The following is a 12,911-nucleotide window of genomic DNA, read 5'->3' on the forward strand; positions in this document are numbered from 1 at the left end:
AACCGGGATATTGGGTTCATGTCACACTATCTGTAACCCCCACAGCTTGCCTGGACTTGCAGAATCTCACTGGCTGTCCTGGAGACAATGCACATCTCTTTAACCTGTCTTAATGCTCTCTCCACTCACATTGTTTGTACCTTAAAGACTTGATTAGCTGTAAGTATTCGCATTCCAACCATTATTCTGTAAATTGAGTTTGTGTCTTTATATGCCCTGTTTGTGAACAGAATTCCCAATCACCTGAAGAAGGAGCTTAAGGCTCCGAATGCTTGTGGCTTTTGCTACCAAATAAACCTGTTAGACTTTAACCTGGTGTTGTTAAACGCCTTACTCAGTCATAGAAGACAGAGGGTAGCAGTGGATTGGTACATTTCTGAATGGAGGGCTGTGACAAATGGCATTTCTCAGGGATCAGTGCTGGGACCTTTGCTGTTTGTAATACATATATAAATCATTTGGAGGAAAATGTAACTGGTTTGATTAGTAAGTTTGTGGATGACACAAAGGTTGGTGGATTTGCGGATAGCGATGAGGACCGTCAGAGGATACAGCAGGATATAGATCGGTTGGAGACTTGGGCGGAGATATGGCAGATGGAGTATAATCCAGACAAATGCGAGGTCATGCATTTTGGGAGGTCTAATATAGATGAGAAATATACAGTAAATGCAGAACCCTTAAGAGTATTGACAGGCAGAGGGTTCAGGGTGTACAGGTACACAGGTCACTGAAAGTGGTAATGCAGGTGGAGAAGGTAGTTAAGAAGGCATACGGCATGCTTGCCTTCATCGGACGGGGTATTGAGTTTAAAAATTGGCAAGCCATGTTGCAGCTTTATAGAATCTTAGTTAGGTCGCACTTGGAATATAGTGTTCAATTCAGGTCGCCACACTACCAAAAGGATGTGGAGGCTTTGGAGAGGGTACAGAAAAGATTTACCAGGATGTTGCCTGGTATGGAGGGCATTAGCTATGAGGAGAGATTGGGGAAACTTGGTTTGTTCTCACTGGAACGATGGAGGTTGAGGAGTGACCTGATAGGAGTCTACAAGATTATGAGGGGCATGGACAGAGTGGATAATTAGAAGCTTTTTTTCAGGGTGGAAGAGTCAATTACTAGGGGGCATAGATTTAAGGTGCGAGGGGCAAGGTTTAAAGGACATGTACAAGGCAGGTTTTTTACACAGAGTGTGGTGGGTGCCTGGAACTCGCTGCTGGGAGAGGTAGTGGAAACAGATACAATGGTGACTTTTAAGGGGCTTCTTGACAAATACATGAATAGGATGAGAATAGAGGGATATGGTCCTTGGAAGAGTGGGGGGTTTTAGTTCAGTTGGGTAGCATGGTCGGTGCAGGCTTGGAGGGCCGAAGGGCCTGTTCCTGTGCGGTCATTTTCTTTGTTCTTTGTTCATTCTCCCCATGTCTGTGTGGGTTTCCTTTGGGTGCTCCGGTTTCCTCCCACAGCCCAAAGATGTGCGGGTTAGGTTGATTGGCCATGCTAAATTGATCGTTAATGTCAGGGTAAATATGTGGGGTTACGGGAATAGGGCCTGGGTGGGATTGTGGTTGGTGCAGACTCGATGGGCCGAATAGCCTCCTTCTGCACTGTAGGGATTCTATGATACTCCTATTGTATACAATCAGACTGTACCAAGCCCCTTTCTCCTCACTCCTATTGTATAGAATGATGTTGGACTAAATCACTTCCCATATTGTTGCCATTATTAATTTATGTGCAGAGAAAAGTCAGGGTCGATACAGAACCATAGAATCCCTACAGTGCAGTAGGAGGTTATTCAGCCCATTGAGTCAACACCGACGACCTGGAAGAGCATGTTACCTAGGCCTACTCCTCCACTCTAGCCCTATAACCTCATGCATTTACCAGGGCTAATCCTCCTTACCTACACAACTTTGGAAACTAAGAGGCTAATCCACATAACCTGCACATCTTTGGACCCTGGGAGGAAACTGGAGCACCCGGAGGAAACATATGCAGAGACGGGAGAATGTGCAAACACCACACAGGCAGTCACCTAAGGCTGGAATTGAACCCGCATCCCTGGCACTGCGAGGTAGCAGTGCTATCCACTGCGGTACCATTGTGCCCTAAAATAGATTCTGTGTCGGCTTTTCGCTGTTTCAGAAACAGAATGGCTGCTGATATTCAAAGAGGAGAAAGGTACACACTCTGGAAGTACATATCATCCATCCAAACTCATAGCATGGAAACTAATCAATAAATACATGGGATATCATTAATATTCAGATTCTCTGAAAAGTATAGATGCCATAGTAAGCAGGTTACAGCAGCTTCAGGTCAAATATCACTCATTCACTGGAGCTCAAATTAATGCATAGAGTCTAACATAACCTGAATTTTCAGAAGGCGTTTGATAAAGTTCTAAAGAAATTTAAGAATCATCTAATGGAGAATTAATTAATAAAATGTTACAAAAACAGAAAAGGGACCCTGAACTTCATCTCATTTCTCACTGTGCACTTCTAAAAAGTTTTGATTGACCTCAACCCCTTTTGCTCCTCAGGTATATGAGAGTGGGACAAAGTTGGACCAGTTTGTGACTCGATTCCTTTTGAAGGAAACAGCTAGCCAGATTCAGTCCCTGTTGACCTCTGTGGAAAGTGCGGTTGATGCCATAGATGATCAGACCACTCAGACAGGGTAGGTAGCCTTCTCCTGAATTGAAAATCTTTTCATCTGAGTTATCTTTGCAGTCAGTGCGTCCCAGCATGCCTTTGCAGAGATGGGGTCCTCTGGCTTTAGGTGGGTGCCCTTGTTTCCTGATCAGATTTGTAGGGCAAAATGATGTCTATCTGGATTTGGTGGCTCCAGCGCAGGTAAGTGATGTTTTAACCTATCTATGAGCCTACTTTCAGTCAGATGTGTCATTCACACAATAGTTTTCCTTCCTGCCCTTGAATTTTCCCCTTCTTAATCAATCCCTTGGTCATTCTTTGCTGAATTCTAAACTGCTCCAAATCCTCAGACCTATTATTTTTTTTGGCCAATCTGTATGCTTCTTCCTTAGGTCAGATACTCTCTCTAATTTCTTTCGTAATCCATGGATTGGCCCTCTTACCCATTTTGCTTTTGTGCCAGACAGGAATAAACAGTTGCTGCAGTTCCCCCATGCGTTCCTTGAATGTTTGCCATTGTCTATCCACTGTCAGCCCTTGAATAGCTCTCCCCAAACTCACGACTCATATCCTCATAGTTCCCTTTATTAAGATTCAGCAGCCTACTCTCCAAATCAACTACTTCATTCTCTGTCTTGATAAAAAATTCTATCATGTTATGGTCGCTCATCCCCACAGGATCTCGTACAGCTAGATTGGCAACGATACCCTTCTCATTACACAGTACCCAGTCTAAGGTGGCCTGCTCTCTAGTTGGTTCCTCCACATATTGGTCAAGAAAACCATCCTGTATACACTCCAGGAATTCCTCCTCTTTGGCATTGTGGCTAATTTGATTTGCCCAATCTATGTGCAGATTAAAATCAGCCATGATCACCGATATTCCCTTATCACATGCATCTCTAATTTTGTGTTTAATGCCATTCCCAACATCACCACCGCAGTTTGGGGGTCTATATATGACACCCACTAATGTTTTTTGCCTCTTGGTATTTCTCAACTCTACCCATACAGACTCCACGTTGTCAGAGATAGTATCCTTTCTCTCTATTGCGTTAATTTCCTCTTTAACCAGCAGTGCCACTCCACCACCTTTTCCTTTATGCCTGTCCTTCCTAAATATTGAATGCTCTGGGACGTTCAATTCCCAACCCTAGTCACCCTGCAGTCATGTCTCTGTTATCCCAATTATATCGTACACATCTATCTGTGCGATTAGTTCATCCACTTTATTGCAAATGCTCCACGCATTAAGGCACAGAGCCTTTAAGCATGTCTTTTTAACATTGTTTTCCTTTCTCCCAATATTTTTCTCTGTAGCCCTGTTTGAACTTTGTCCTTGGTTTCTCTGCATATCACTTTTTAAATTCCCTTTTCTACCTTTTGTTTTTGTCCTTGCTCCCTTCTTCTCTGACTCCTTACATAGGTTCCCATTCCCCTGCCATATTAGTTTAAACCCTCCCCAACCACTCTAGCAAACAGTCCCCCGAGGACATCAGTCCCAGTCCTGCCCAGGTGTAACCCGTCCAAATTGTACATGTCCCACCTCCCCCAGAACCGGTCCCAATGCCCCAGAATTCTGAAACCCTCCCCCGACACCATCTCTTCAGCCACATATTTATCTGATATATCCTGTTATTTCTACTCTAAATAGCACGTGGCACCGGTAGTAATCCTGAGGTCACTACCTTTGAGGTCCGATTTCTTAACTTTCTTCCGAGCCCCCTGTGTTCTCCTTTTAGGACGTCATCCCTTTTTTTTAAACTTATGTCGTTTGTACCGATGTGTACCACGACCACTGGCTGTTCGCCCTCCCCCTCCAGAATATCCTGTACCCGCTCTGTGACATCCTTGACCCGAGCACTAGGGAGGCAACATACCATCCTGGAGTCTTGTTTGCCGCCACAGAAATACCTGTCTATTCCCCTTGCAATTGAAGCCCCTATAACTATTGCGCTGGCACTCTTTTTACCCCTCCCCTCTGCAGCAGGACCAACCGTGGCACAACGAGTTTGGCTGCTGCTACTTTCCCCAGAGAGGTCATTCCCCTGAACATTACCTCAAGCTCTAAGCCATCTGGCAATAGACAAGTGACCTGTTCTGGGAATTACTCACTACAGAGACAAACAAAAATCTGCCTTAGTGCACCACAAGGTGCAGGAAAAGAATTGGAATTAATGGGCATGAAGCAAAGGTGCAATTGAAGTATCTGAATGATGGAACATGCTTGAGGGGTTGAATGGCCTACTCTTGTTCCAAATGTACTTGTCTTTAAAACTGTTTTTTTTTCCTGAGCTATTTTAGCTTCTCCTGACCCCTAAGGGAATGTCAATTGTTGCCGGATGATGATTGGTGAACATACGAACAGGAGTGGATAAAACGTGTAGCAGTACTGCACATCTTTGTAATTATTCACAGAATTCTGGATGGGGGAGGGTGAATATTTGTTGCTTAGCAACAGGCAGGGAGTTCAGTGAAGGCTTTTCACTCCTGATTTATCAGACAGCTGATTCACTTGGATATTTGGTGGTGAAGATAGATTGTTTCTTTCTTCGCTTGGCCCAGCTGTGGGAATTCACGACTCTTGCTTGGATCTGTCAGAGTGGGAAGGATTGTGAAAAGCAGTCAGCAGCAATTAAGAAGCTGAATAACTTATCGTTCCGTGGAGATTTGCTGCTTTAAAGCTGAAGTTTCTGTTGAGTTCCCTAGATGGCCTCGTGGGCAATGGCAACACCTTGGCTGTGACCTTGCGACCAAGTTACCTGCGGGTGCAATTCCCGTAATGGCTGTTAAATCTCACGAGATGCTGAAAACATTTTGGCATGCAATCTTCCGAGGCCCGTCCGCTGACGCGATCAGGTTCCCACTCAGGAAGGACATGAGATTGATTTCCTTTCATTACCATCTCATTAGCGGCCATCACAATGGAAGATACTCATTTTCCCACCCAGCCTGCGTGACGTCACAATGACATGAATCACTATGACTCCTGAGAAATGGTAACTTGGCGCCATGACCTCCGAGAGGGAGGTTGGAAGTGAATGCACATGTCACTACTATCCACCAGGGAGTGCAAGGGGAAAGAGGACACCAGACATGGCTGAGATGGGGAGAAACAGGAAGAAGGTAGCTGTTGGGGCTCAGTGAATGAACCCAGGGGGTCTGCAAGTCCGTTCGCAGGTGGTCTGTGAAGTTACGTGGGGGTTCTGAGGTTGGAAGGGGTGGTCTGTGAGATTGGGGGGTCTGAGAGCTCACGGGGGATCTGTGAGGTCGGGGTGGGTCTGTGAGGTCGGTGGCGGGGTATCAGTGAGGTTGGCGCATCTTCTGTGAACATTGGAGCCAGCTTTTTTGCTGCTATCCTTTAGGCTGGATTGTGAGTGCGTGCTGTGGAGCCATTTAAACGCAGACCCCCACTTCACTGAACTGCTCAGATGACCCAGGATAGCCGATTCTGACACATTAAGCCCGATTTTACCATTGCGTCGCGTCCATTCTCGGGCGTGAAAACTTGGTAAAGTCGGGTGTAAGGCAATTAGCGCGATCCACGCCCGTGTCCACGCAGATGCCCACTTTACCAAGGCCCGAAAATGGCCGAGATCCAAACCGTGCCTGAAACGGGCGCAATGGCGATTTAAATGCATTTGCATGCATTTAAATTGAATTAATGGGCTGCCCGCCCAACTTTACCAGCATTTCCCCCTTTAGCATCGCATTCGCGCATCCAGATTCAAGGCGAAAGAGACATGCTCGGCAAAGGTCTGTTTCAGGCGCTCCCGCTTCTGAAGAGGTAAGTTCAGAGCTTCCAATGGCTCTCTGACTCAGATGGTGGTTGGAGCGGGGGATGGGTGGGGGAGGGGGAAGGGGGGGGGAGGAGGCGGGCCAGATGGTTCTTTGGTGGGAGGTTAGTTAGGAAGGTTCAGTCGCTAGGTGTACATGGGGAGGTAGTAAATTGGATAAGACACTGGCTCAATGGGAGAAGCCAGAGAGTGGTTGTGGAGGATTGCTTCTCTGAGTGGAGGCCTGTGACTAGTGGTGTGCCGCAGGGATCGGTGTTGGGTCCCTTGTTGTTTGTCATCTATATCAATGGTCTGGAGGATAATGTGGTCAATTGGATCAGCAAGTTTGCTGATGATACAAAGATTGGAGGTGTAGTGGACAGTGAGGAAGGTTTTCAAAGCTTGCAGAGGGATTTGGACCAACTAGAAAAATGGGCTGAAAAATGGCAAATGGAATTTAACGCAGACAAGTGTGAGATATTGCACTTTGGAAGGGCAAATCAAAGTAGAATGTACAGGGTAAATGGTAGGACTCTGAAGAGTGCAGTTGAACAGAGGGATCTGGGAATACAGGTTCAGAATTCCCTAAAAGTGACGTCACAGGTGGATAGGGTCGTAAAGAGTGCCTTTGGTACGTTGGCCTTTATAAATCGGAGTATCGAGTATAAAAGTTGGAGTGTTATGGTAAGGTTATATAAGGCATTGGTGAGGCCGAATTTGGAGTATTGTGTACAGTTTTGGTCACCTAGTTACAGGAAGGATGTAAATAAGGTTGAAAGAGTGCAGAGAAGGTTCACAAGGATGTTGCCGGGACTTGAGAAGCTGAGTTACAGAGAGAGATTGAATAGGTTGGGACTTTATTCCCTGGAGCGTAGAAGATTGAGAGGAGATTTGATAGAGGTGTATAAGATTTTGATGGGTATAGATAGAGTGAATGCAAGCAGGCTTTTTCCGCTGAGGCTAGGGGAGAAAAAAACCAGAGGGCATGGGTTAAGGGTGAAAGGAGAAAGGTTTAAAGGGAATATTAGGGGGGGCTTCTTCACGCAGAGAGTGGTGGGAGTGTGGAATGAGCTGCCGGATAAAGTGGTAAATGCGGGGTCACTTTTAACATTTAAGAAAAACTTGGACGGGTTCATGGATGAGAGGGGTGTGGAGGGATATGGTCCAAGTGCAGGTCAGTGGGACTAGGCATAAAATGGTTCGGCACAGACAAGAAGGGCCAAAGTGCCTGTTTCTGAGCTGTAATTTTCTGTGGTTCTATGGTGGGGGGGGGGGGGGGGGGGGGGGGGGGGGGGTGGGCAAAATCACTCTCTGGGGGGGAGGCCCGATCATTCTCTGGTGGGGGGAGGGGGGGAGAGGCCCGATCATTCTCTGGTGAGCAGCGTGGGTGGGGGGGGGGGGGGGCGGTAGGAGGGAAGCCGGATGGTTCCCTGGTAGGGGAGGGGAGGCAGGCCAGATCGCTCTCTGGTGAGGGGGAGAGGGAGGAGGGAGGCGGGTTAGATGTATCTCTGATTTGGGGGGGAGGAGGGATGCCCAATCGCTCTCTGGTTGGGGGGTGGGGGTCCGCTGCCACTCTGCGGGCGATCGGTGGGGGGGGCGGTGATCAGGGGACAATTATGTTGTAGGGGTGGAACGATGTCTGTGGGGGCCATCGCTCCTGCTTTTTGCTCCCAGGCCGCTTTTTGCAGCCCAGAAGCGATGTGACAGGGGTGCGTTTTTTCAAATTTTTTTCTCACTACGCATGTGCAGTTCAAAGCTCCTTTCAGATCAGCAGTGTTTCGGGTGCGATAAGCCCCGCCCACAGCATGATTCAGGTTCGCAATTTTTTTTCAGGCTAAGTGCGTATGGGGGCGCCTGAGAGCAGATTTCCAAGTCGGATCTGAATTGAGCCCAGATTCATCACTTCGAATCAAAATGGTAAAATCGGGCCCATTGGGTGGAATTTTCTCGTCCCCTCTGCCCTGGGAATCATAGTGGATGGGACAGGACCATGCAAAGGTCTGTTGATCTCAGGCGGGATTTTCTGGTCTTGGGGTGAGCACAGCCTGAAAATCCTGTCCATTGTGCCACAATTATTCCCGTTACAAAAACCTTTCTCCTCAAGTGTCTAAGAATTCCAGTCTAGAATGGCCCGATGGAGCTGGCAGGAGTCACACCAGGAGTTTTCGCACCAAAGAAACTTAGCCAAATTTTGGGAAGGGTGCGTCCCTTGTGTGGGAGTAAGTTGTTATGGACCGGGAAAATCAGGACGATGCCTAGTGTGGTGTTAGCTGAAATGCTACTCAAACATGCACTGTGCTCACACATGGTGAGGATGCATTGTGATGGTGATGCGCGATTGATTCACACGGGAGGCTAGGACGTACCCGGGAATAAAGGCTTTTATTCACAACAAAATTGGAGCACACTACTTAACAATACTATCCCAGACTAAGGGCTACTAGGACGTAGCAGTGACCTTTATACTCCAGTAAGAAGGCGGAGCCGAACGGAGTGTACCACATAAACAATGATAACAGGTGGAACACCCCAACCCTAACCCCAACAGTAACAAGAGTAACATATGTACAAGTACCCATAGTGGTAACCATCTATGGTTCACCACAGATGGACCCAACCATTGGTTAACAATATGACTGTAAGAAGTCTCACAACACCAGGTTAAAGTCCAACAGGTTTATTTGGTAGCAAATACCATAAGCTTTCGGAGCGCTGCTCCTTCGTCAGATGGAGTGGTTATCTGTTCTCAAACAGTGCAAACAGACACAGAAATCAAATTACAGAATACTGATTAGAATGCAAATCTCTACAGCCAGCCAGGTCTTAAATGTACAGACAATGTGGGTGGAGGGAGCATTCAACACAGGTTAAAGAGATGTGTATTGTCTCCAGACAGAACAGCTGGTGAAATTCTGCAAGCCCAGGAGGCAAGCTGTGGGGGTTACTGATAATGTGACATAAATCCAACATCCCGGTTTAGGCCGTCCTCATGTGTGCGGAACTTGGCTATTTGATTCCCTCTTGATTCCCTCACTGATTAAAAATCTGTCTATCTCAGCCTGGAACATACTTAACAACCCAACCTCTCCAGCCCTCTGCGGTAAAGAATTCCACAGATTCACTGCTCTCTGAGAGAAGAAATTCCTCCTCATCTCTGTTTTAAATGGGCAACTCCTGACTCTGAGATTATGCCCTCTGATCCTAAACTCTCCCAAAAGCGAGATTGATTTGTGGGTCTCCGCAAGTAATTTCCAGTGATTGGGAAATGTGCCATCATGAGAAATCAGAGAGAAGCAGACAGCAATGTGAATGTGGAACAGTTTTGATAAATGGAATGACATCATCTCCTTTGTCACAGGTTCTATGACAGCAAGGCCAGCCATGGAGTGGTGGAGAGTTGGTATAATCAGCATGCTTCATGCAACTTAACCAATAACAGAATGACAGCAAGGGACAAAAAGCTGAAAACCGATTTAGGTATGTGTTTGTGTGTGTGTTAGCAGGTCACATGTGAATCACAATGACTCAGGTAAGTGTAAATACAGCATGAGTGTGAGTTTGAGGGATTTGGATAGGTGTAAGCTATCCAGGAGGGTGTGAGTTTACAGACTAAGCTAAATGTGTCACCAAGGTTAGGGCAACTGTGTGTTTGAATGACTGTTACTCTTCGCGCACTGTCGACACACATACCTGTGACTTGAATTCCCTTTCCCGAGGAGCTGTACTCCAGCAAGAGACAGCACCTTCAGGAGTGAAAGCAGGGTGAACTGGAAATCAAACACACTTCTCCGTGAATTTAAACATCAGTGCCATCAATTTCAACATTTTACAGTTGGCATGTTTAATACACTTACAGGTCAGGGTGAGATGAATCTACTTGGACTTTAAATTAAAGAGAGAAGTGAAGTCATTACATTTAATAAAGTGCGATTATGTTTAGTGGAATGGATTGATGTGTTTTCTGTCTGCAGAATATTGTGAGGTGGGAGAAGTGTAGGCATTAGAGTTAGAAGGTATAATTGTTTAGTGATGACACTTATAATCTTGATCACATTAAATCAGCGGAACACTCTGATATGTTGTACTAAGTAATATTTTCTACCACACAGTCTTCTGACTCAGATATGTCTTTAAATAGAGTATCACCCTACTCACTCTTAGACTGTGATATGAATGTGGGGGATGGTCAATAATGGAGGCTGCAGTTATTCATTTAAGTGTTAATCTTTGATAATCATTCGAGTGTCATCTCATCATAATGGTGGATGATTGCTGTCTCCTGAATATAATATCACTTTCTAAGATATTAAACACCTTCTACTGATGATAATATGCCTTTATAACAACAACAACATACTTTTATATAATGCTTTTCTTTCCATTGGGGAGCATCTATGAATAGGGGCACTGATTTTGACAAGAACATTCCAGAGTTTACCAGACACCAAAATTGACAACTACCCGAAATCAGTGTGAAATGTTAGATAGGGTGAGAAAATGTTTGGCTGAAGATGGTAGCTTTAAAGGAGGACCTTTAAGGAGGAGAGAGAGGGAGAGGCAGTTTTAGGGAGGGAAGCCCAGAGCTCAAGACCGGCATAACTGAAGGCATTGACACCAAATAAGAGAGGAACAAGCTGGGGGTGTACAAAATACAAGGGTTGGAGGAAAGTAGAGTTATTGGAAGGTTGTCGAACTGGAGAAGGTTAAGCGGTGAAGTTGTTATGAGATTTGAACATGAAGATGAGATTTTTTGAGCTGAGATTTCTGGACTGTGTGGCTGTATAGGACATCAAACAACAAACTTACCAACCTGCCTATTGGGAGACATTGTATTGCAGAAGTTAATCTGAGCTTGAATCCAACTGTACTTGCCCTGGGAGTGTTTGCAGGGACAGTGTAGAGGGAGCTTTATTCTGTATCTAACATCCTGCTGCACCTCTTGCCAGAAGTGTTTGATGGAGGACACAAAGAGCTTACCAATAATTGATGGTCATGGGACTGTAGGGGGTGAGGACCTTAAAACGATCACTATTACTAAAGAGGTAGTGCTGGGTAGGCTAATGGGACTAAAGGTAGACAAGTCCCCTGGTCCGAATGGAATGCATCCCAGGGTACTAAAAGAAACCGCAGAAGAAATAGCAAATGCATTAGTTGTAATTTATCAAAATTCACTGGACTCTGGGGAGGTGCCAGCTGATTGGAAAACAGTTAATGTAACGCCACTGTTTTAAAAGGGAGGTAGACAAAAGGCGGGTAACTACAGGCTGGTTAGCTTAACATCCGTAGTTGGGAAAATGCTGGAATCCATCATTAAGGAAGAAATAGCAGGACACCTGGAAAAGAATGGTTCAATCAAGCAGATGCAGCATGGATTCATGAAGGGAAAGTCATGTTTGACTAATTTACTGGAATTTTTTGAGGATATAACGAGTGCGGTTGACAGAGGGATGGTGGATGTGGTGTATTTAGATTTCCAGAAGGCATTTGATCAGGTGCCTCACAAAAGGTTGCTGCATAAGATAAGGGTACACGGAGTTGGGGGTAAAGTGTTAGCGTGGATTGAGGATTGGCTATCTGACAGAAAGCAGAGAGTCGGAATAAATGGGTGCTTTTCTGGTTGGCAATCAGTGACGAGTGGCGTGCCGCAGGGATCGGTGCTGGAGCCTCAACTATTTACCATATACATAGACGATCTGGAGGAGGGGACCGAGTGTAGGGTAACAAAGTTTGCGGATGACACAAAGATGAGTGGGAAAGCAAATTGCGTGGAGGACACAGAGAGTCTGCAGAGAGATTTGGATAGGCTAAGTGAGTGGGCAAGGATCTGGCAAATGGAGTATAACGTTGGTAAGTGTGAGGTTATCCACTTTGGAAGGAATAATAGTAAAATGGACTATTATTTAAATGGTGAAAAATTACAACATGCTACTGTGCAGAGGGACCTGGGGGTCCTTGTGCATGAATCACAAAAACTCAGTTTGCAGGTGCAGCAGGTAATCAAGAAGGCAAATGGAATGTAGGCCTTTATCGCGAGAGGGATGGAGTATAAAAGCAGGGAGGTCATGCTGCAACTGTACAGGGTACTGGAGAGGCCGCACCTAGAGTACTGTGTACAATTTTGGTCCCCTTATTTAAGAAAGGATATATTAGTTTTGGAGGGGGTACAGAGAAGGTTCACCAGGTTGATTCCAGAGATGAGGGGGTTAGCTTATGAGGAGATATCGAGTAGACTGGGCCTGTACTCATTGGAGTTTAGAAGGTTGAGGGGAGATCTTAGAGAGACATATAAGATAATGAAGGGGCGAGACAGGGTAGAGGCAGCGAGATTATTTCCACTTACAATGGAAACAAGAACTAGGGGGCATAGCCTCAAAATACGGGGAGTCAATTTAGAACAGAGTTGAGGAACATAGAACATAGAACATTACAGCGCAGTACAGGCCCTTCGGCCCTCAATGTTGCGCCGACCAGTGGA

At 45.8% G+C, this 12,911-nt stretch overlaps 1 protein-coding gene across 1 annotated transcript in view; it reads left to right on the forward strand.

The window, feature by feature from the left end:
* The window catches only part of necab2 (N-terminal EF-hand calcium binding protein 2), a 190,181-nt gene that overhangs the window by 110,907 nt on the left and 66,363 nt on the right, over nucleotides 1–12,911 (forward strand). Inside the window, exons 6-7 of the mRNA XM_078212021.1 lie at nucleotides 2,549–2,685; nucleotides 9,795–9,913. Of these exons, the coding sequence (XP_078068147.1) occupies nucleotides 2,549–2,685; nucleotides 9,795–9,913 (256 nt within the window). The remainder of the gene's footprint in view (nucleotides 1–2,548; nucleotides 2,686–9,794; nucleotides 9,914–12,911) is intronic.

The sequence above is a fragment of the Mustelus asterias genome, chromosome 4 (genome assembly GCF_964213995.1).
Source record: "Mustelus asterias chromosome 4, sMusAst1.hap1.1, whole genome shotgun sequence".
NCBI classification, from domain to species: Eukaryota; Metazoa; Chordata; class Chondrichthyes; order Carcharhiniformes; family Triakidae; genus Mustelus; species Mustelus asterias.